The 24450-nt window shown below is 31.9% G+C and overlaps 1 protein-coding gene across 3 annotated transcripts in view; it reads right to left on the bottom strand.

Moving 5' to 3' along the window:
* The window catches only part of LOC107440714 (uncharacterized), a 132233-nt gene that overhangs the window by 86275 nt on the left and 21508 nt on the right, over window positions 1-24450 (bottom strand). For all 3 annotated transcript variants that reach the window (XM_016053700.3, XM_016053699.3, XM_016053701.4), the window contains one exon: window positions 648-863. In XM_016053700.3, coding sequence (XP_015909186.1) covers window positions 648-863 — 216 coding nt within the window. The remainder of the gene's footprint in view (window positions 1-647; window positions 864-24450) is intronic.

Raw genomic sequence — 24450 nt, 5'->3', positions numbered from 1 at the left:
CGTCAGCACTGTGGCCGGTGCAAGCCGGAATTCGTATCTACCAGCCATCACTGGGATTCGAACCCAGTTCAGCTTATTGAAAGGCGAATGTTCTATCTCATGAGCCATAGTGGCTCTGCTCAAAACAATTTTATTTTATATCCGTCTCTGAACAGCCGACCCAATTTCGGGTTTACGACTACTAATGTTCAACCCCGTAGCCTTGTAATTTTGAACCAATCCAGAAGACAAGAAAACTCCTGGATCAGTATCCCCAGAGGTATTGGTTTGTTATGGAAGCATGGAGGATTTTGAGACTCGACAGATTTAACGTGCATCAGTCACCATTCGTCACCACTTCTGCCGGCGGCGGGAATCGAACCCACGACCTCTTGTACATGGATCCAGTGCCCTACCAACCAGGCTATCCCGGTCCTCGACATGTTATTTGTGTGAATTCGGATTTTCAGTGAACTGGAGTACCACCTAGATATTGTCCGTGTGATTAAGGGAAATCACATAGAAAATCTGTGAAGCATGTATATATAATTCCTTCTACATTCTGTGTACATTTTATTGATTAATTTTTTTTATTAATAGAATGCCCAGAAGTAGTAGAATCTTTAAGAGACACTTTTCAATAGAAATTTTATTACTAATGTACTTACATGTGCTTAAAGCAGTAAAGACATAACCATTCATGGTTTTCATCTCCAAACTGCCGGCAATCCTTACAGACTTTTTTTGAACATCTAGGACACAAAGCGCCACGATTTAAGATTCTTCCTAATTCAGCTAAACATCGTGCACAGTTCCGCAAAGGATCGAAACCAGGTTTCAACGCAGCTCGTTTCCTCAAAAAGCCCAATTCTTGTTTGAGTTGCCTTTAATAAAGAAAAGCATTTTATAACAACTAAAATAGAAACAATGCATACTATACAGAACAGTTACTTTAAAAAGTAAAATAATGTTGCTATGTTTTAATACAAATATTTTAATACAAATATTTTAATACAAAAAGCCGAAAATAATACCAAATAAAAAAAAACTTCTGTGTCAAAGTTAACACAGTCCGGTTTCAAAACAAAATATCATAATAACAGTCGAGTAGAGCATATCGATATTATATCCAGTAGTATATACAATTAGATATTCGGTGCTTTGAAGTAATTTTTCGGAGCAGCAGTTTCATGGTTTTTTGAGTAATGGATGGAGTTTGCAATATAATTGTAAACAACAACAATCTCTTGACCTGGTTAGAAAGTATACAGATGCTTATTACAGCTTATTCTGCGAGGCGATATTTTCAAACAGATAAGTTTGCTATTAATAAAAGAAAGAAATGGTAGAATTTCTGAATTCAAATCTGCTCTATTTCATGAAATCATAATTCTAATGGTAATTCTGGTGAGTTTGAAGTGAAAATTTGTTTTAGTTATTTAGAGATGCCTTGTTAAAAATGGAGACACGGTTGTTAGATTTAGAAACAACTCTCTTTTTTGACCTCTTTTAGCTTGTTTATTAAGGTTTGTTCTTGGTGCAAGCCGTGCACCATCATATGTCAGTGTCAGCATATTGTTCTAGAAGATTACAAATTATCATTTAGGTTTAAATTTCGAAGTTGGTATAATGTTGAAAAAGTGTTTTATAACGATTCTTTTTCAAATGACAATTCTTACGTCCTGAAATGAGGATTTTTATTTTAAACACAAATAAGAAATCAGGTAGAAAATACACGTATACAAGAAATACTACTCAAGAGAATCTTACAACACAATCATCACGTTGTGAGCCAAATGGATTCAAACACGCTAAAAACAGTATGGGCAGTCAAGAGATTGTATGGGCAGTCAAGTATTTGTTGTGGGAACCCGGAAGTATGGGCAGTCAAGAGATTGCAGCGCTCCCTAGTGTAGAAAACACTTTCCATACCTAGACGTAATTTTCAGCTTTTCGAGCTACTTGTTAAGACGCTTTTATATTTTTGGTGTCATTTGGACTTTATTTTACCTAGATTTTCATTAAAATGTTTTATTACTATTATTATTTTTCAACAGAAAAAAGAACGTTCACTCTTAAAATAACACAATTTTTTCAATTAAAATAAACTGTATAAAATAGGTTTAAATAACCGCGTTACACTTGTTCAGCTAGTCACGATTTTAGACAGAGCGTGTTTGTAAAGACAGTCATTCATAACTAGGACTTGCGGTTTAATTCTTTCGCTATTAATACCTTTCACTAGAGCAATTTTATTTTATTTTATAACCGTCGTTGAACAGCCGACCCAATTTCATGGGTTTACGACTACTTACGTTCAACTCCGTAGCCTTGTAATTTTGAACCAATCCAGAAGACAAGGAAACTCCTGGATCAGTACCTCCAGAGGTATTGATTTGTTGTGGGAACATGGAGGACTTTGAGACTCGACAGATTTAACGTGCATCAGTCACCATTTACTACACGGGGAGTCTTCGACCGGCGAGGATCGAACCCACTACCTCTTGGATATGGGCCCCTACCGACCAGGCTATCCCGGCCTATACTATTGTAATATGTTCTATTATTTAGAAAATCATGAGTGTATAAAATATATAGAATCGGTCCAAGAATGCTGCCCTGAGGTTTCTTCCAACTGTGATGTTTCTTTTTGATGATTTGCATTTTTGAATTGACCGGTGAATTCTACCTGTGCCGGGCCGGGATAGCCTGGTCGGTAGGGCGCTGGGCCCATATCCAAGAGGTCGTGGGTTCGATCCTCGCCGGCCGAAGACTCCCCGTGTAGTAAATGGTGACTGATGCACGCTAAATCTGTCGAGTCTCAAAGTCCTCCATGTTCCCACAACAAATCAATACCTCTGGGGGTACTGATCCAGGAGTTTCCTTGTCTTCTGGATTGGTTCAAAATTACAAGGCTACGGAGTTGAACGTAAGTAGTCGTAAACCCATGAAATTGGGTCGGCTGTTCAACGACGGTTATAAAATAAAATAAAAACTACCTGTGCCGCCAAATTAAAGAATTATAATGTTTTTATCGATAATTTTTTCAACTTTGAAGGAGTGAACAATTTGGTCGGCGATCTTAAAATAAGTAGGAGATTTAATAACTATTAAAATTATTAATTAAGAAAAGAAAGCAAGCTAAATACTAAGTTACAAAAGGAAGAAAAAATATAACGATCAAATAAGTTATGCGATTAATAGTTATAAAAAAATATTAACAAAGGATAACTAACAAAAAAAACAACAACATAATTTTAGCAACAAAAAAATAATAATAATAATAATAATTGGATACGTAGCCCATTTGTGATTCTGTATTTGAATTAAATTTGAAAGAAGAGGAAAAACTAATTTCGCTTTCAAATAATCGAGATTTAATTTTAAAATATTCAATTAATTCATTTTGGATTGACATAAGATGCGATTATCCAATGATAGCCAAAAAAGCTTTAAAAACTTTATTACAATTTCGTTACATGTTATTTTATATTATTATAACCGTCGGTGAACAGTCGACCCAATTTTGGGTTTATGACTACTAATGTTCAACTCCGTAGCCTTGTAATTTTGAATCAATCCAGAAGACAAGGAAACTCATGAATCAGTACTCCCAAAGGTATGATTTGTTATGGGAAGATGGAGGACTTTGAGACTCGACAGATTTAACGAGCATCAGTCACCATTTAGTACACGGGGAGTCTTCAGCCGGCGGGGATCAAACCCACGACCTCTTGGACATGGATCTAGTGCCCTGCCAACCAGGCTATCCCGGCCCTCTACATGTTATTTGTGTGAATTCGGATTTTCAGAATTAACCAACGTAAAATCGAGAAAAAGAACTAAACTGTTTAATGTAGAAGACGATATATATATGTAGAGTAGCATTGTCATTTTTACGTCCAAATATAATGAAACTATCAAAAAATATCAAGCTCAAATTTCTCATTAAAAGTATTTGTATTATTTACTTTTAATTAATCCCTTAATAAACGTACTGTTGCATTTGTAGTACACATTATTTTATTTTACATTCAAAATTATTATCATACACTATTTTGCACATAGGAGGTAAATAAACAACTTTTAACTTATTTTTTTCTTTGTCTGCCGTCAAATTTCGAAATCGTTAAAGTGAGTAAATCTTTAAAGAAATCGAAAGAATCGAAAAAGAAATCGTTAATCGACTGCACTAATGAGAATCAGTGCACTAAAGCTTAAGAATTTATAGTTAATCGCATCATGCACCACGACGTTATAGTCTCACAATATTTTGGGAGTTATTAAAACAATTATGTAAAATAAAAGAAACTAGATTACTTAAATATTTAACCTTTTCAAAATCATTTTTTCCCTTTCTAATAAAAAGACAAATTTCCATTTTAATATACCAAAGTAAAAATAACAATATACTGCCAAAATAAAATTTTAAAAAATTAACTAATTTAGCGATTGAGGGGGGAGGGGACATGGGTTTCCAAACAGGATTTTTTGACTGGACACCATATGCCATATTAGTGTTTTCGTCAGCGGGACATATATGTCCCGGTGGGCCCAAAAGGATTAAAGCAAATTTATAATCAAAAGTAAAAACTACGAGATTTTTCTAATACTAATCATTTTGTATGTTTAAAAGGTAAAAATATATAAAATGAAGAGCCAGGGAAAGCCATTATAATTAATTTCAAAAATTGTAGTTTTATTTCGTTTGTAAGTTAGTTTGAGTTCGTTAAACTAAATGTTCTAACTAAATTTCTGAATTAAAATTCCCTGACTGTTCCGAGTATCTTAGGAAAATTTTAACATAATTACTGACCATGTTAGTCTATACAATGCATTTTTTTTACCGGAAAAAACATGTTTTTTTTTCGTTTTTTTCTAATTCTAATGTCAAACATTAGATTTTGTGAGCAACAAAATAAAACTAAAAGAATATTAAACAAATGTTATACTGAAATGCAGAATTTTTACAACGAACAATTGTAATAGAAATTATAATTATTTAACTAGAACAGTGATTCGTAACTTTATTTATTTATTTTTTTTTTGTCACGGCACATTTATAACATTGATTTCGAAATTTGACGACGGGCAAAGAAAATAATAAGTTTAAAAGTTGTTTACTTACCTATAACACACTGCGTAATATACTTTATAATAATAATTTTGAACGAAAATAAAATAATATGTACTTCAAACACAACAGTACATTTGTTAAAGGATGTTAATGTTAGGAAGTTAACTGTTTTTTTTATTTATTAATTGTTAGCTTGTCTTTTATAATTATTAATTATTAGCTTTTTCTTTACATTAAGTATTATTTTTTGTGATTCCTTGTTAACTTGTTACTTTGTTAATTATTAATTGTCAGCTTGTATTTTTGTTAGTTATCCATTGTTAATTTTTTTATAACTATTGATTGCCTGTCTTTATCGTTTTATTTGTTAGCTTTCATTTCATTTCGTAAGTTAATATTTAGTTTGCTTGATTTTATTAATTAACAATTTTAATAGTCATTAAATTTTCGACTTATTTTAACATTTTAAGATTGTCAGAGACAGGATTATCGCGGACAAAGTTGTTAACGAAGTTAAAGCGTGGCAAAATTATAAAAAAGTATAATATATATATATATATATATATATACTTTTCTTCAATTGAAGCTTAACTCGTAATAAATAAAAAGCATCATAATTTTTACTATATCATTTCTAAAATTTGGCGGCACAGTTGTTGAGAATCACTAAACTAGACTCTCAATTGATTACTGTTACTGACAATTCTGAAACTGGTTATTTTCCAGGTATGTTGNATAAGCTCTGTAATATATATATATATATATATATATACTTTTCTTCAATTGAAACTTAACTCGTAATAAATAAAAAGCATCATAATTTTTACTATATCATTTCTAAGTTTGGCGGCACAGTTGTTGAGAATCACTAAACTAGAATCTCAATTGATTACCGTTACTGACAATTCTGAAACTGGTTATTTTCCAGGTATGTTGCAGGAATTTTTCTACTTTTTATAAAAAAATTTTTTCACTGATATTTAGAAATAAAATTTAATTCTCTGACGATCCCAGGATACCCGAGAGACCGATTAACAAAATTGACATATGCTAAGAAAAAAAAAAACAAAAATGAAGCACTGAAAGAGACTAAAATAATTCTGAAAAATAATGCATGAATAACACTGGAGAACAAATTTTTTGTTGCATTTATCCAAATCCTTGATATCGTCTAATTTGGGTGTAGGGGTTTTAATACAAAATTAGTTTCGCTCCTAAAGCTACAGTTTTTTTTTTTAAATGGTATTTTTGTCTATTTTTTTTGTCTAAATGCAAAAGTTTAAAAACTTAATATAAAACAGGGGGTCACGTAAAAGTTACGACCCATTTCAAGGGAAGTTAGAGCCAATCATTAGGATTAAAATTGCACAGAAACCCATGCCCGGAAACATCATCGTATTCAATTTCATCATCAATATCAATCAAAACAATCTAATCGTTATAATCAAAACAATTTTATTTTATAACTGTCGTTGAACAGCCGACACAATCTTGGGTTTACGACTACTAATGTTCAACTCCATAGCCTTGTAATTTTGAATCCAATCCAGAAGACAAGGGAACTCCTGGATCGAGTATTGAAGAAATTTCCCTTCGTGGAGGACTTTTTTGATGGAGCTAACCCGCATTTGCGTTACATGGAGAGGAAGACCACGAGAACCTCCCACGGTTAGCCGGACGGCAAGGGGACTAACCCATGATCCGTCTACAACTGAGGATATTTCAAGTCAGCACTGTAGTCGGTGCAAACCGGATGCGGAATTCGTATCGACCAGCTATTGCCGGGATCGAACCCCGGTTCACCTCATTGGAAGGCGAACGAGCAATCCTCTGAGCCATCGCGGCTCAATCAAAACAATTGAAGATCTCAAAGAACGCATTGGTTTTGCATTTGCTTTGGTGACTGCACAAATGCTTCATAATGTATGGAGTGAAATGGACTGTTCGTGTGACCAAGGGAAGTCACATAGATAATCTGTGACACATGTATACAAAATTTTAGATCCTTCAACATCCTCTGCGTAAATTTTCTCGATAAATTCGTTTTAATTAAATAGTTATAGTCGTTTGTCCATGTTGTAGTATTTGTTAAAAAGTTTCCTGCAACAGAAAACAAAGAAATTTAAGAAACCATTAAAAAGGAGAAGAATCCTGGATGCTAACAAAGCTTCTAAATAACGGCATGTAAAAAGACATTAAAGCCACATAATCTTTGATACGTAAATGTATTTGACTCCCACTACAAATAAGCCTTTGAAAGCATTAAAAACTACTGATTGTAATGAGCATATTTTGAGAACGTATCTGAATGAAAGTTGTAGTCCGTGGATCGAGATTCAGACAGAAAGTAAAGGTTTATTAACAAAAAGCAAACAAACACATACAAATTTAAAAAGAACGCCATCTGGCGGTATTAAAAAGAAAAAGACTTCGTAGCAATCCTTCCCTGGGAATGACAACAATCTCCCCCTGCGAGAAGGATTTTACTTTTTAACACAAATAACAATATACATCAAAAATATTAATTCTCTTGATATAAATTTCAAATTAAACTTATTTTTTCCAAAGAGAAAATTAACTTCTCAAAAGTTACAGCTTTAGTTAAAAAATCAGAAATATTATCATTAGTATTGTTATAAACAGTTTTTAATATTCTATCTTCAATCATATCTCGCACAAAATGAAATTTAAGATTTACATGCCTGGTTTTGTTACCATTGTTCAACCAGTCAATAGCTGCTTGGCTATCAGAAAATATAGTAACAGGAACATTAATAAATTTTTACAGTTCATTTCATTTAGCATATTAATTATCCAAGTAAGTTCTCGAGCTGTGTCAACTGCAGCAAATAATTCAGCTTCATATGTTGATAGTCCCACACATCTTTGTTTTCTACTGTTCCATGTTATAAGAGAATTACCTAACATAATTACACAACCTGAAAAAGATTTTCCTCCTTCTGCGTTGCCCCAACTTGCATCAGCACTACAATTTAAGAAACCAAATTCTTTACTATAAAACAGGACCCTATCTTTTGAACCGTTCAAATATTTCAAAACTGTTTTAGCCAAAACATAATGCCTTTTTTCGGGACGTTTATTAAATTGTGATAAATAACTAGTTACAAAAGCAATATCTGGTCGGGTTCTATTTGCTAAATATAAAGGTTCACCGACGATTTCTTGATCATCAGTAGGACATCTATCTTCCCCTTTAGTTATGGGAGTATTTGTTTTCTTACAATTTTCCAAACCATACTTTTTCAGTAAAGATTCAATATAATGAGTTTGAGATAAAACAATTCCGTTTTCTTTTTGTGAAATCTTTATGCCTAAAAATTTTGAATCACTAGTTGTTTCTTTTAATACAAATGTTTGATTAATTTTTGAAATAACTACCTCGCATAATTTCGAATTATTAGAAAATATTGCCAAAACATCTACGTATACACAAATTGCGAAAAAATCATTATCATTAATTTTAGTAAATACGCAATTGTCAGATGCAAGTAGAGTGAGACCAATCTTAAGTTCATTTTTTAACTTTATATGCCAATTTCTACGAGATTGAGGTAGACCATAAATATTTTTATTTAATTTGCACACGTTATTTTTACCATATTTATCTTCAAAACCTGGAGGTATTTCCATATATATAATTTCATTAATATCGCCATATAAACATGCAGTTTTAATATCAAAAAATTTAACAAATAAATCCAATTTTGCTGATAAAGCAATTAATAGCCTGAATAATTCAATATTTACCACAGGTGAAAATGATTCAGAATAATCAAAATTTTTTATTTGATTAAAACCAGCTGCAACCAGTCGCGCTTTGTAAATTTTGTTTTTATCGCCATTTTTAATTTTGTACACCCATTTACTTTTTATTATTTTTTCCTTCTTAAGCCTCTCAATTAATTCGAAAACCTTATATTTCTCCATCGAAAGAAGTTCATTTTCCATTGCAGTTTTGCATTCCGAATATTCATTACTATCTATCGCCTGGTCATAATTTTGAGGAACTGATGGCTAAGCTCTTTAAGTTCTTAACTTTCGAGGCTAAGTTCGAGTTCACGGATATTTTATTTTTTATTCTTTCAGAAGGTCTTAATGCCGGAGTATTTTGATTATTTTCGTTTTGCAAATCGGTACTTTCTAGGGACGATTTATGAGAAAAAGAATGTTCACTCCTTGATTCGGGTGGAGGGGAGTTATAGGTTTCAGTTTCGATTTGCGGTTGAGATATATTAAACTGGGTCAAATCCTCAATGTTCCATATACTACATTCATTTTTGTTTGTTAGAAATTTACTTCCTCTTAATGATTCTTTAAATTTAACAGATCGCTTTTCAATTACAATATTTTTATCTACATCATATATTCTATAAGTGCGTCTTTCTCTAGAATAACCAACGAAAATCCCACGTTTCCCGGAACATCAAATTTATTTCGGAATTGTTTAGGTATATGAAAATAAACGACGCATCGAAATACCTTTAAGTAGTTAAGTTTAGGTTCTTTTCCTGACCATATTTCAGTCGGAAGATTTTGTTTATTTTTACGCGGTGAAAGATTAGAAAAGGGAGTGCTAAAATTTATCGCTTCAGCCCAAAATTTTAATGGTAATTCACTTTCATATAATAATGTCCTAGCCTCGCTCAGCCAAATCAGCAAAATTAGTAAAAAATCCACAATATTACTTTCTTTTTTAAAAAAAAATATTGAAAGAAACAGTTTTTCATAAAAAAGGCATTTTTTTATATCAAATTTTCTATATATTGTGATAAACCAAATTCGATCTATATATTGATTATATTGTGATAAAACAAACTCGTGTAAAGATTGCACTAATCAAACAATTTTTACTCCAACAGTTTGAGCAAATGCAACGAGAATGAATATTCCCAAAGTCTCTTAAAAATGATTAGAGTCAACAAAAAAAGCTTAGATAGCTTATTCTTATTCTAAAGCTTATTCTTAACAAATATGTAAAGCTGTAGATAGAAGGCGGTAGTGACTTTTAGAAAAAATCACTGATCTCAATTACTTGTGGTCACCAAACTATTTTTATTTTCAAACAACATTGTTTTGTTGTTCTATATTTTGCTTTAATATTTAGATGCATAAACTTTATCTTAGAAAAATAATCTTCAATTGTCTGCTTTCAAAATTCTTTAGAATGTTTCTCTTGAATCATGCAATTCAATAGTATATTCTTTTTATTGTTAGGACTGCTCTTCAGAAATTTAATTTCAAAATATTTTGTTAGGGGCCCGGGAAATTTTATAGGCCTTGGGCCTGAATTTGTCTTGATCGGGCCCTGCTTTTATGCCAAATATTATGAGTATCCAAATTACATACTTCATTACATTCTAACTTAGAATTATTTACATCATTATAATCAAACGAATTAGGTGAAATGTTATTACACGGTTCCATTAAAATTTCAATACGATTGTTTACTTTTACAGCTTTAAAAACACTGCGATTACCATTAGATTCAATTTTATAACCTTTATCAATTAATTTAGATACCGAAATTAAATTATTTCGTAAATCTGGTACATATATAACATCATATATTGTTAGATTTTTACTGCAATTATCAACTGTTGTTGTAACTTTTACTATACCAAAACCTTTAGAAATTAAATTTGACTTCTTACCTGCTGATTGTATTATTCCATTAATATAACTAATGTTTTCAAAAATGTTTAAATCTTTTACCATGTGTGAAGTAGCACCTGAATCTAGAATGAAAACAGTTTTGTTTTTACCGGTAGCACTAGAATTTACGCCATGTTGTTCTTGTTCAGCGGTAAGAGCGAAATTTTCACTAGAATGTTTATCTTGATTTTCAAATGCACAATGAGCGTTATTGTTTTTGGTTTTGTTCATACCCGACTTATAGTTTGAAAATGTTCTTTTTTCTTGAGATGTTGGGTTTTTATTTCCATCGTTCTTGTTTCGGAAATAGCAGTCTTTAGCTAGGTGATTCGTTTTATAGCAGATGAAACATTTTCTCGTGCTTCTATTTTCATATTTATGTTTTACTCCGAATGCTTCTGTTCATCTAGGTATATAATTTTTTAAATTTTGAGAAGCTGTTCTCTTCCTCCCGCAGTATTTCTAAAATTTCATCCATTTGTTCTTCAAGTTGGGTTTTGAGGATTTCTCTTATTTTTGAAAACTTTCCTCGTAAACCTCTAACAGTATAATAAACAAGTTCTCTCTCTGTAATTTGCAGTCCCAGTGACGAAGATTTCGTTTAAAGTCCACGTCATCTTGCAATATAGTCTGAAACATTTTCATTTTCCTTCATTTCATGATTTTTTACTTCGTTACTTGCATCGATTTTTCGATCTTCAGTTTAACCAGTAAATGTGCTTTGTATTTTTTCCCATAGAATTTTAGCATTAGTTTCGTTTGCGAACTGAAGACTTTGGTCGTCAGAAAGCGATAGTTGTATGTATGCAACTCCGTCATCATTGTTTTTGTTCCCACAATTTTGGATCAAGTTATTTGGACTGCTTCTTCAGTTAGCACAGTTGCAATTTTCTTAAGTGTCAGCAAAGCCTTGACGGCAGATCCCGATTCATTTCCGGATCCAAACGATGTTTATCACAGCGAAACTTAGTGAAACTTTTTACAGCGTCATAATTTTCAAAGCCACGCTCTGCTACCAACTGTAGTCCGTGGATCGAGATTCAGACAGAAAATAAAGGTTTATTAACAAAAAGCAAACAAACACTTACAAATTTAAAAAGAACGCCATCTGGCGGTATTAAAAAGAAAAATACTTCGTAGCAATCCTTCCCTGGGAATAACAACAAAAGTTTTGCTGGATCTTATTTCCTGTGGCTTGATTGAACATACCTATTTCATTAAAATGAAAGTTTATTAATTTAATTTTGTAACCTTTTTAATTTAAATGCATTTTTACCATTTGGTGTGGCGAAATTGAAGACCAGGGGAGAAGAACGGTTCTCACAAAAGTGATTATTGGAAGGCCATTTGTTGCATTTTGAGGATTGCTAATTAATAACGTGAAAAATTGGTTCACCCAAAGAGTTATTACACAGTCAAGACGAACTGTTATGTGGAAAAACCCTTACTTTCCGAGACTGTTTTTTCTCTGCTTTTAAGGACACATGCCGTTCATCCCCCTTCTTCGTCAATATTGTTACTCCTGAAGCAGAATGTATAATTTTAGGTTTTAAAAACATGAATAAAAGTAATTTATTTCAGTAAATTCACTGAAAATTTGGGTGAGGCTATAATTGTATCAAGTGAAATTGATAATAGGTAGTTAAGTATTTTATTTACGTCTCACTAGAGGTGCACAATGGGCTATTGGCGACGGTCTGGGAAGCATCCCTGAGACATGCCATCGAAATTTTGATTCTCTGAGAGGGGGTGGCTCCCTTGCTTTGGTATCCCGGTGGCCTGCGCACGAAAACGAGCACTTTACGGTAGAACAGTTTAACGAGGACCGATACCACGCTTCCTCAGTCCCTACGCAGGATGATCAAAGTGGTCATCCACCCGCTTACTGACAGCAGTCAGTGATGTTTGACTTTGGTGTTCTACTGGAAACCATGTCTTTGCGATCAGTTCATTGTGGGACGAAATTGATAATAGTTTTAGAAAATTAACTTAGACTAATCGTAGTTTACAACTAAAAAAAAACAGCGGATCCACTTTTTTTCTCTCTTGAAAATAAGATTTAGCTTCCCAGTCTCATACTTCAGTTAAATCCCTATTATTTAACAACCACAAGCGATTCCAATCAAAAAAATTTCTTGCCTTAGGAAGAAAAGAAAAAAAAAGAAGAAAAAAAAATTTTTTTTTTTTAAATTTTTAAACCAAATTTATATTTAAATTTTTTTAAAAAGAGATATATAATTCAAAAACAATCCCTAAAATCAATAATTCGCCAAATAATAGATTTCTCCCTGTGATCAGTGGTCTGGACACTATATAATAAAATTTGAATAAAGCAGGTCAGACATTTCATTCCGTGATCTGTTTACCTTGCCATTATCTCTTTTTAAAAAATCTATTCTTCTACAAATTTTGTATCATAATCATTGAACCCAGATTAAATAGATTCGAGTTAGGAACTATTAGCTTATTTGCCTTTTATATTATAATATAATACAACATGTGAATTTTGAATTTCGCTGTTTTACCTTGAAACAACAAATCACTTTCTCTTTTGAATTTTCATCATACCCCAGGAAGGAAACAATAAAATTCTCCTCAACAACAGTTCTATAATAAGTAGTTTCAATCACGAAAATTATCATCATAATTAAATTGAATCCAGATTAAATAGCTTAGAGTCGACAACTACGTATTAGCTTATTTGTCTGTTACATAATAATGTAATGAAATAAGATGCGAATTCTGCATTTTGCTGTGTTGAAAACATCATTTGCCATCAAACAACAAATCCTCTTCTCCTTTAAATGTTCATCAAAACCCGGGAAAAATTCTTCTCAACATCAGTTCCATAATAAGTAGCTTCAATCGCGGCAGTAATCATCATAATGTATAATACGTTGGATACTACGTGTCTCACCAGAGTTACAAATAAACAACTCCCTACCAACAATTCCATATTTCGTAATTTAATAGTGGACAGTAATTAGCAAGCATCAAATACTCAAATCATACAACAAATCATAAAGGAAGGTAGAATTACGAGAAAATTTGATCATTAAACCAGAAGTAATTTAAGTTTTAACGTTTTTTCACCCTCTCCTTGTACATCCAAAATTAAAAACTAAATTTTACAGAAAATACGACCGAACAATTTTACCATAAAAATTATCCAAAGCAATTGAATCCAGTGATCGCAGAAGTATCTCAAAACATGTGGGGGTGGCTCTCCTCTCCTCCCTGGATATAAGTATTTTATATATTTATNGAAAAATTACAATGTTAGAAGGGGCTGCATCCCTTCTTTTATAAAATGTGAAGAGGCTAAAGCCCCTTTGCCCCCCCCCCAGTTCCACGGTCCCTGATTTAATCTGTGTGAAAAAATGTATTATTTGACTACAGTTTAAAAATTCCTTCCCCTTTTTTGAAAAAAAAAAAAAGAATAAGAAACATGAGTATAATAAATGGGGAACGAATGGCGAATGGCACGTCCAAATGGCACAAGGAAAATAATTTAACATTAAAAAAATAATTTAAAATTATTATTGCTAAGCTTTTCCTAAGATAATTTATACTTCCTTAGTATCTGATAATTGAATATCTCAGTTAAGCATCTAAAAGGATGGTCAACTATTGTGTTTAATTACTTCACAATGCAATGTAAGTGGACGTGAGTAGAAAGCCACAACACTCTTCTGTCCACTTAAAAGATGCAAATAAGTGGAACGGATATGAAAACTTATTCCGGTCATCTGATGGATGCGGAAGTTAAACAATGTTTTTTTTTTTCTTTTTCGTTTTCGTTTTGTTTCAAGGACAACGAGAGTCCAAAGCAATTTTGATAGGATTTATTGTTCCAAAGAAAAAATTTAAAAGTTTTTGTAAGTCACTTTTCGAAACTAAATCGAGGCAAGTCACAGACACAGGTAAAAAGAAAAATCGAATAACGCTCTTCATAAGTATTACAACTAAAGAAATTACTTTAACATTTTACAGACCGCAATCATGAAAAATGCTATAAATCATCACCTTAGCGTAAATGATAGCAAATGACGTAACATGACGAAATACCTGAAAATAGATGGATGTAAACTTGAATTACATCTTGTTCGTTCAGATTTAAAATGTTGCCATAACAATGAGTACTTCAAAAAATAAAAGTAGCAATATACAGGGTCAGAGCCGGGATAGCCTGATATTTAGGGGGCTGGACTCGTGATCGAGAGAACGGGAGTAATTTCTAAAAGACCGAAGAATCCCCATGTATTAAATGGTGATTAGTGAAAGTTAAATCTGTTGGGGTCACAAAGCCCGCCAAGTTCTTTTACAAATTCATAACCGTGATGGGTCAGGGGAGAGAGCGTTCGATACGTATACGTATTCTAGTCGATACGTATTTCGCACCCGGCTCGCACCGACCATACTGCTGACGTAAAATATCCTCAGTGGCAGACGGATTATGGGTTAGAGTTCCCTTGCGAGGTTTTCGTGGTTTTCTTCTCCGTGTAACGCAAATGCGGGTTAGTTCCATCAAAAAGTCCTCCACGACGACAAATTTCTCCCAATACTTGATCCAGGAGTTTCCTTGTTTTCTGGATTGTGTTCAAAATTACAAGGCTACAGAGTTGAACATTGGTACGTCAAACTTGGGTCGACTGTTCTACGGCAGTTATAAATTAAAATATACAGGTTCATTGAAGTCCGTAACTATCCTATCCTAACTTTCGAACAACTAAGAGAAGTTAAGGATGAAAAAATTTTGAATTATAAGGTATGAATTTTTTTATACCACATTAATCTGCACATTTTTCAATTGAAAAATCTAAAGTTTCAACTGTTTTTATTTAGTAGATGCTGAGAAAAATTTCCAATTAATTATTTTTAAAAAAATAATTTGGGGACAATGAAGAAATATTTAAATGGGGGAGATTAATATTAAAATGTTACGCTCCGTGAGCGTAGCCTAAAATTTCATTCCTATTTTTTTCGCTAATAATCGATTGCTTATCTTTTCATTTTTATTTTTAATAAACTACAAAATGCGATGTTTCTTTTTTAGTCGTCTAAAAATTTATTTGCTATTTAGCAAAGAAATTCGAATAAAACATTTTATTGAATAAAAAACATTTTATTCAACGAAACATTTATTCAACGAATAACATAAACATTCTATTCAACGAATTTCGATTTTTATAAAAGCATGCTTCTGATAGAATATGATTATACACCATATTGCTCTTATTTAATGCGATTATATTTCATTTTTTACTTTGTTTTCTCAATAATTGATACAATTTTAATAATATACATACGTATGCATAGATTTGGAATAATATATTTATCAATTTCTTCAATATATATTTTATAATTATTAATACGAATACGTAGTCAAAATTTTTAAGCATCTTAAAATTTCTCAACATCTTATATATTGTCTTAATCTTAAAATAAACTTTATAATCACCTGTCCTCGAGAGTTTCACAGAACTATTTAACCAACGATTTAATTAAATTTTAACATTTTAAAAATCATATTCTTTACGCTACCACGTATATTATTTCTTCATTAATAGACTAATCAATTTTTTTAGTACTTTAATTTATGTTTTCTTTAAAGTAAAGTTCCTTTTTAAATTATTGTCAAGTTTTTTTTTAAAAGAACTATTGTCAGCTAGCTAAGAATAAAACCTTGTTAAGAAATTAAAAACATTCCGCCGTTTAAAATCATTTGATGCAAAACAGCTGATTATTTACTAAGCATGCTATTTTTTTCGAAAAAAGAATATAAATTATTGATTGCCTTTTTTTGTTTCTTGTGACTTCAACATGGATTATCCAAAATAGTGTTGATGTTTTATAAGTCAACACAAAGAGTACAAAGATACTGAACACAAAAAACTGTCGAATACGTAGCCAAAATTTTTAAGCGTCTTAAAATATCTCAGTATCTTAAATGTCGTCCTAACATCTTAGTTGTGAAATTAAATTTTTTATTATCTGACGACGTGTGATTCATAAACTATAAAAGACGACTACAAAAAAATTGAAACAAAACAAATATTGTTGTTGTCGTAAGCCATTAAGGCACTGAAGATGTGGTTGTTTTCCAGTGGCGCCATCTATGACCAAGAATTCGGCTTCTTACACACCCATACTGCACACACTCGTTTATAAGGCGGACTCATTCATGCATTCATTCGTTCATCCACAGATCGAAATTTTGACCTGAACCAGATAACGATTAATCTCATCCAGTACCCCCAGAGGTTTAATTTGTTATGGGAACATGGAGGACTTTATTACTTGACAGATTTAGCGTGCACCAGTCATCATTTACTCCACGGGGGTCTTCGGCCGGCTGAAGTCCCTTCCTCACGGTTGTAAGTCCAGCGCCCTGCCAACCAGGCTATATTTATATGTTAGAATACATATTTAAACATTAGAATGAATATTAGCTTTTATATGATAGTATTTTAATATTTGGATATTTTATTAATTGTGTGTTACATTAATTGTGATTTTCCTTTTAAATACACGATAAAAACTTAACATGCATTATGACTTCATAACTATCCTGGGAGTTTGACAGTTTTTGATTGTTTTAATCAGTTTTTAACCCTAACCTTGATTTCGTACTTAAAAAATTAATCAGAATCAGGATTAGCGAATTTCTTGATTTTTTTTTTTCTTTCAAAAATACTGACTTAATTTAAAACGAACTTCTTTTTTTTTTTTTAAATTTAAATCAGATTTTTTTTAAAACTTTTACCAGCTAAATTATCTAATAAATGTAGCAAAAATATTTAATATTATTATTAAATTAGTTCAAACTAACCACTGAATAAGTTGTTACGAATTTCTGCCTGACCAGAAGAGGGCGTTGTAATTACTCACAATAATTCTGTAATCACTAATGTGGCGGGCAATGGATTGAACTGGATGGCTTATTGGCCAACCCCATTTCGTATCATATAGTTTTATTGTTTATTAAATTTTTTTGTTATTAAATATGGTATATTTATTTAATGCACCCATTCGCCAGAGAATCATTCTACAACATGGGGCATATCGGCAGCGAATATCGCTAATTAAAACGGAATAAGAACTGGAACTGTACGATAAAAGGTTGTTCGTACTAAGAAGAATTATAATATTAGTGTATAAAAACCACCAATCTTGTAAAAATAGAACGTAATTGGATTATTACATTATTGGATTTGGATTTGATACACGTTCATTTGGATTTGCAAGGTAGGAGATTTTAAAGCTTACATTGTTACTGTTTTGAAAATGGATAAAATTTGTAAATTAATTGAAAAACGAAGCAGTGTAAGAAGCGCGATAACGAGATTAATTTAAAGAATAAATTCTGTGGACGAGCAAACGGAAACTGATACACCAATTTCAGAATTGCTCGAACTATTAGAAACAAAAGAAGAAATTCTTAAAAAAACACGATTCTGAAATTGAAGATCTCATTACTGATCCCGAAAATTTTAAACGGAAATCAAAGTATCGGAAGAGTACGAGGAAAAAATTCTTACATCTAAAATAGAGTTAAAAAGTAAAATTAAAGAAATGAACAAGGAAATAAATCATGTAGCTGAATTAAGTCATAATACTTCTACTGAAACTGTAGAACACACCTTTTCGGCCCTTAAATTACCTAAATTAGAAATTCCTCGTTTTTCTGGTGATTCCAATTTCACGGAGTTCCTTAACTGCTTTAATAGCGCTATAGGTACAAATGATTCCCTTTCTAAAATTGAAAAATTTCAGTACCTAAAATCCCTTCTTTCTCCCCCCGCCTATAATGTTGTTGCTGGATTCGAATTAAACGATAAAAATTACGATTCTTGCATTGAACTATTAAAACAGCGTTATGGTAGAACAGATTTCATTATAAATTCATATATGACTAAACTACTAAATTTGGAGCCGGTTAGAAACTCATCTTATGTTAAAGGTTTGCGTAAACTATATGATGAAATAGAGGTAAACATAAGAAATTTACGCGCTTTAAATGTTACCGAGGGATCGTATGGTCATTTATTAAACCCATTGTTATTGAAATTATTGCCCCAAGAATTAGTTTTAGAATTTCATAGGAAACGTGATAAAAACAAAAATTGTGAAGTTTCGGAAATAATGACATTTTTAAGGAACGAGGTCGAGTCTAGAGAAATTTGTGAATCTGTAATGAGTAGCCCCAAAAATTACGAATCTAAACGTACCCCCTTTCAAAATTATCAAAGCGGACAAACTTATCAAAAGAATTACTCTAAACCTAAAAACGTAGCAACAGCCTCAACTTTGCATACTCAGTCAAAAAATATTTGTATTTTTTGTGGTTTGGTAAATTCGCATGATTCTGTTGATTGTAAAAAATTGGATGTTGAAACAAAAATTGGTAAACTTATGTCTGACGGACGATGTTGGGTTTGTTTCAAAAGAAACCATTACAGTAAATTATGTAGATCTGGAATTGTATGTAAAATATGTAATTCTAAATACCATCACGAATCAGTTTGTAGGAAAACTCTTAAACCACAAAATTATGTAAATAGAGCTAATGAAACAAAAACGAAAGATTCGGAGAACGATACTAACTCTAATAAATATCAGTCTAACTCAAAAATCAATGTAGAGAATATTTCTGTTTCACACAATAATATATTTTGCAAAGATAAAGCTTTTCTACAAACATGTTCTGTATTAGCTTGTTCGGATAAAAATTCGATTTTGGCAAACGCCATTCTGGATAATGCGTCACATAGGAATTTTATAAGCTCGAAATTAACTAAGGAATTAAAATTAAAACCCGTACGCTATGAAAAATTAGCAATTTATTCTTTCGGCCAAACTAAAGCATGCGAAAAAGAATATCCTGTAATTTCTTTAAAGCTCATAAATAAAAGTAATAGCTCTAAGTGGATCGAAATCGAATGTTTAGTAACACATTTCATTTCGAACTTAACCTTGAACAAGCCAGATGCTCTCTTAATGAATGAGTTAAAAACTAAAGGATATGAACTCGCTGACTCATTTCACACCACGAATTGCGATTTATTGATAGGGAGTGGTATTTTTTGGAGAATTGTTTATAATGAAAGGATGAAATTAAACGAAGATGTAAGTTTAATTAATTCCCATTTCGGATGGTTACTTTCTGGGTATAATAAATTGGGTCATGACTCAGCCGAAAGTTGTGAGAATGTATGCTTAACTATGGACTCTACTTCTATTTTATTTGATCTTAAGCTATTTTGGGAAATAGAAGAGTTTCCGAATGAGAAAATATGTCTTTCTGAAAAGGATAATCTATTGATAAAAAATTTCGAGGATTCTTTGCGATTTAATGGAGAACGTTACGTATGTAAATTAATGTGGAAGGATAATTTAGGCCCCCCTTTGGAAATGGACTCTAATTATGAAGTTGCAAAAAGGCGTTTTGATTCGTTAGAGAATAAATTAAATAAAAATCCCGAGATTTTAGATCAGTATAAACAAATTGTTTCGGAACAAATAAAATGTAACATTGTAGGGAATAGTTTAAATGAAAATTTTAATTTGGATATTTAATGCCTTCGTGCAGTAATTAGGAATGACAAAGAAACAAGTCGCGTTCGTATTGTTTACGATTGTAGTAGTAAGGCAAATGAAAATAAAAAATCTTAGAATGATTCGCTTGAATCGGGAATTAATCTTTATTCAAATTTATTAAATATAATTCTTAAATTTCGAGAGAGTCAAGTCTTTTGCGGATTTTGGGAAAAAGCTTATCACATGATAGAAATTGCGGAAGAGGAAAGAAGTTATCTAAAATTTTTATGGTTTTCGGATGAAACAGATAATTCAAAAAGAATACTTTAATTTAATCGCCTTCCTTTCGGATTAACGACGTCATCATTTGTTCTTGCTTGCGTATTAAAATTTCATATTAGGAAAATTAAAGAAGACAAAACGAATTGTTTTGAAATGTTGAATTCTCATACGATGATGATTTGTATTATGGTGCTGAAAGTGTTCAGGATGCCTATCAGTTATCTTCATCGGCAATTGAAATACTACGCGACGCCGGATTTAATTTAAGGAAATTAAAAACTAATTGTATAGAACTAAATTAACCTTGGCGTAAAAATGGATATCAGGAAAATACCGATTTTGGGCAAGGAGCTGGTTTCTTAGGATTAAAGTGGGATCCTATTGAGGATAAAATTAAATTAGATTTAAAAGATTTAAGGTACTCCTTGGAATCAGGAACCACCAAAAGACAAGTGTTGAGAATAATTTCTAAAATTTTTGATTCATGTTGATTCATTAGTCTATTTGTAGTTAGAGCTAAAATAATTGTGCAGGAAATTTTTGAGCGAGGTTTAAAGTGGGACGATTTAGCCTTGCGATTTAGTAGAGAAATGGAAAAAATGGTGTTTTGAAATTACTGATTTGGACAATTATGTTATAATGACGGATATTAGTGATGTTTCTCTTCACATATTTGTAGACGCAAATGCTAAGGCTTACGGAGCCGTGGCATACCTTCGTTATACAACAATAAAAGGACATATTGAAATTTAATTCATAATTTTTAAGTGCAAGGTTAAGTGCTAAGTGCTTTGGCCAGATTGGAGCTAATGGCAGCTCACGTCGGTGCTAGATTAGGGAAATATTTACAAAACGTTTTTCCCAATTTCACTAAACAAATATACTATCGGAGTGACTCTAAAATTGTTCTTCACTGGGTGAGAGGATCTTCAAAACTTTGGTACCCATTTGTGTCTAATCGAGTGGCAGAAGTGCAGACACTTCCAGAGTGTTGGAACCATTGTAGCGGTGCGGAAAATCCTGCTGATTTTATCACTAGAGGAGAATCCGCAGCTAAAATCGTGTCGAGTTCCCTGTGGTGGTCTGGACCAGTTTGATTGCCCCATCCAGTCAACTTGTGGCCTGTAGTAAATGTTAGCAACCATCCTGATGACAATAGCGAAGTGGTGAAGAACGAACAACGAGCTGTTGCGGTGAACACTGTGACTCATTACAAGACTTCTGACCTTTCTTTTACAAAGTGTATTGATGTCAACAAACATAGCAATCTTACTAGGCTTTTGAGAGTGACTGCTGGGGTAAAAAGGTTTTCCCATAATGCCAAGCCAGATTCTTCGAAGTTGAAAGGACCTATTAGTGCTTCTGAACTTCAGAATGCTTTGCTTACCTGGATTAAAACTGTTCAACTCTTGCATTACGAGAGTGAAATCTAACAACTTCTCCCTCAAAATACTTTGAGTAAAAATTCAAGAATATTCAATCTCAGTTGTAAACTTAATGATGATAATTTTTTTTTTACAGGGACGTTTGCAGTTCTCAAGCGATGATGTGAAAACAAAACATCTTGTACAGCTTCCTTCTAACGATAAATTTGTTGAATTAGTTATATTAGATGCTCATGTTAAAATGGGTCATTTAGGTATAGATTCTACTTTAACTCAATTAAGAGAACAATATTGGATATTAAAAGTTAAACAATTTGTTAAAAAGGTTTTGAGAAACTGTTTAATATGCAGACGTTATAAGCAGTGGCGTAGCGAGCTTAACTCGCGCCCGGGGCACAATACCCTTTTAGCGNATAATCTTTTATTTTTACAGGGACGTTTGCAGTTCTCAAGCGATGATGTGAAAACAAAACATCCTGTACTGCTTCCTTCTAACGATAAATTTGTTGAATTAGTTATATTAGATGATCATGTTAAAATGGGTCATTTAGGTGTAGATTCTACTTTAACTCAATTAAGAGAACAATATTGGATATTAAAAGTTAAACAATTTGTTAAAAAGATTTTGAGAAACTGTTTAATATGCAGACGTTATAAGGTAAAACCAGGTACTCAAGTGGTAGCTCCGTTACCACCTGACAGAATTAGAGAACAACCTCCTTTTGATGCTTCTGGTGTAGATTTCGCTGGACCTTTTTTTGTTATTGATTGTAGTAATAAGTGTTATTTGTTAATATTTACCCGTGCAGTCACTAGAGCTGTGTATTTAGAGCTAGTTATTAATATGAATACTGATTCTTTCTTATTGGGCTTAAGAAGATTTATTTCTCGTAGAGGACTGTGTTCAAATTTGTACTCAGATAATGCGAAAGTTTTTAAAATGGCAAAAAGTGGACTAAAAAAATGGTGGAAGCAAATTAATGATCCTCAGGTAAAAAAATATGTTTGCATCTAAAAATATTGCTTGGTAATTTATTGTTGAAAAAAATCCATGGTGGGGAGGTTTCTGGGAGCGACAGATACGTATGGTTAAAACTTGTTAAAGAAAATTATTGGTAAATCTTCCCTAACTCTTAAAAGAATTAGAAACTCTCTTTTTGGAAATTGAAGCCATGATAAATTTTAGGCCTAGTACGTATCTATCGTAACGTATCTGTACCTCGGAACTTTCTCCACTTACACCTTCTCATTTTTTAGTTGGAAAAAGATTAATGTCTTTACCTGTTGTTGAGTATAAATCTAATGATTTGATTGTAAATAGAGATTCATTAACTAAAAGGTATAAATACCAACGAACACTTTTGGATCATTTCAAGAACCGGTGGAGGAGGGAATATTTACTACATCTAAGATCTGCTTACATTTCTTCACCACCAGGCAAGATAACATCATTTAAGATAAATGATATTGTTTTAATCAATGATGAGCGTCATCCCAGAAATATGTGGATGCTGGGAAGAATTTCGGAAGTGTATCAGGGACGAGATGGGAACATTCGTTCTCATTTGATAAAAACAAGGAGATATAAGACGCTCAGTTCAACTTGTAAATAATTTAGAAATTAACCCTTAAACAAAAATGTTCATTGTAATGTGTAAAAAAAAATATTTTGAAAATATGCATACGTAATAATTGATTGTTTTATAATGCTATCTTAATTATTGAACATTCTTTTAATTATTATTATTGTAAATTACTGATAAGAATAAATGTTATATTATATATTTTAACTAATATTCTTGAAAAAATTTTGTTATGCAAATTTATGGTAAGGGAACTCAAAAGAGTTCAGGTGGGAAGTGTTACGAATTCCTGCCTAACCAGAAGAGGGCGTTGTAATCACTCACAATAATTCTGTAATCACTTATGTGGCAGGCAATGGATTTAACTAGATGGCTCATTTACGAGCCCAATTTCGTATCATATCGTTTTATTGTTTATTAAATTTGTTTGTTATTAAATGTGGTTTATTTATTTAAAACACCCATTCGCCACTGAATCATTCTGTAACATAAGTAAAATTATGGCTGCAAACTTCACATTCTAAAATTTTAGACAGGAAAATTTTTTTTATTTAATTGTTAGGAAGAGTACATTAGTTTAGATCAGAACATACGTATTAAAAGGTAAAATTAGGCAAAATGTAAAATTTTAATAAACTATTTCAAACGAACTTTTATCGTTTTTCTAGCATTGGTGAAGCAGTTTTAGAGACATTAACTAACTCAAAACTAATTAACTAACCACATTAATTTGTTCTACAGAGATATTTTTTTCAGGATTTAAACGTTTAAAAATAACATATTTATGTTTATTTATAGTAAGACAGATTCACTTTAACAATTAAACTGAAAATTAAAAAAAAAAATATGTTCAAAAAATTGATCTTGCCAAGTTAAAAGTAGTCATGTAAAATATATATAAAAAAAGAAAAACGTTTCATATATATATATA

Source organism: Parasteatoda tepidariorum, chromosome X2, assembly GCF_043381705.1.
Source record: "Parasteatoda tepidariorum isolate YZ-2023 chromosome X2, CAS_Ptep_4.0, whole genome shotgun sequence".
Taxonomy (NCBI): Eukaryota; Metazoa; Arthropoda; class Arachnida; order Araneae; family Theridiidae; genus Parasteatoda; species Parasteatoda tepidariorum.
Note: the sequence above shows the minus strand (reverse complement) of the source record. Positions and strands in the feature narration are given on the sequence as shown.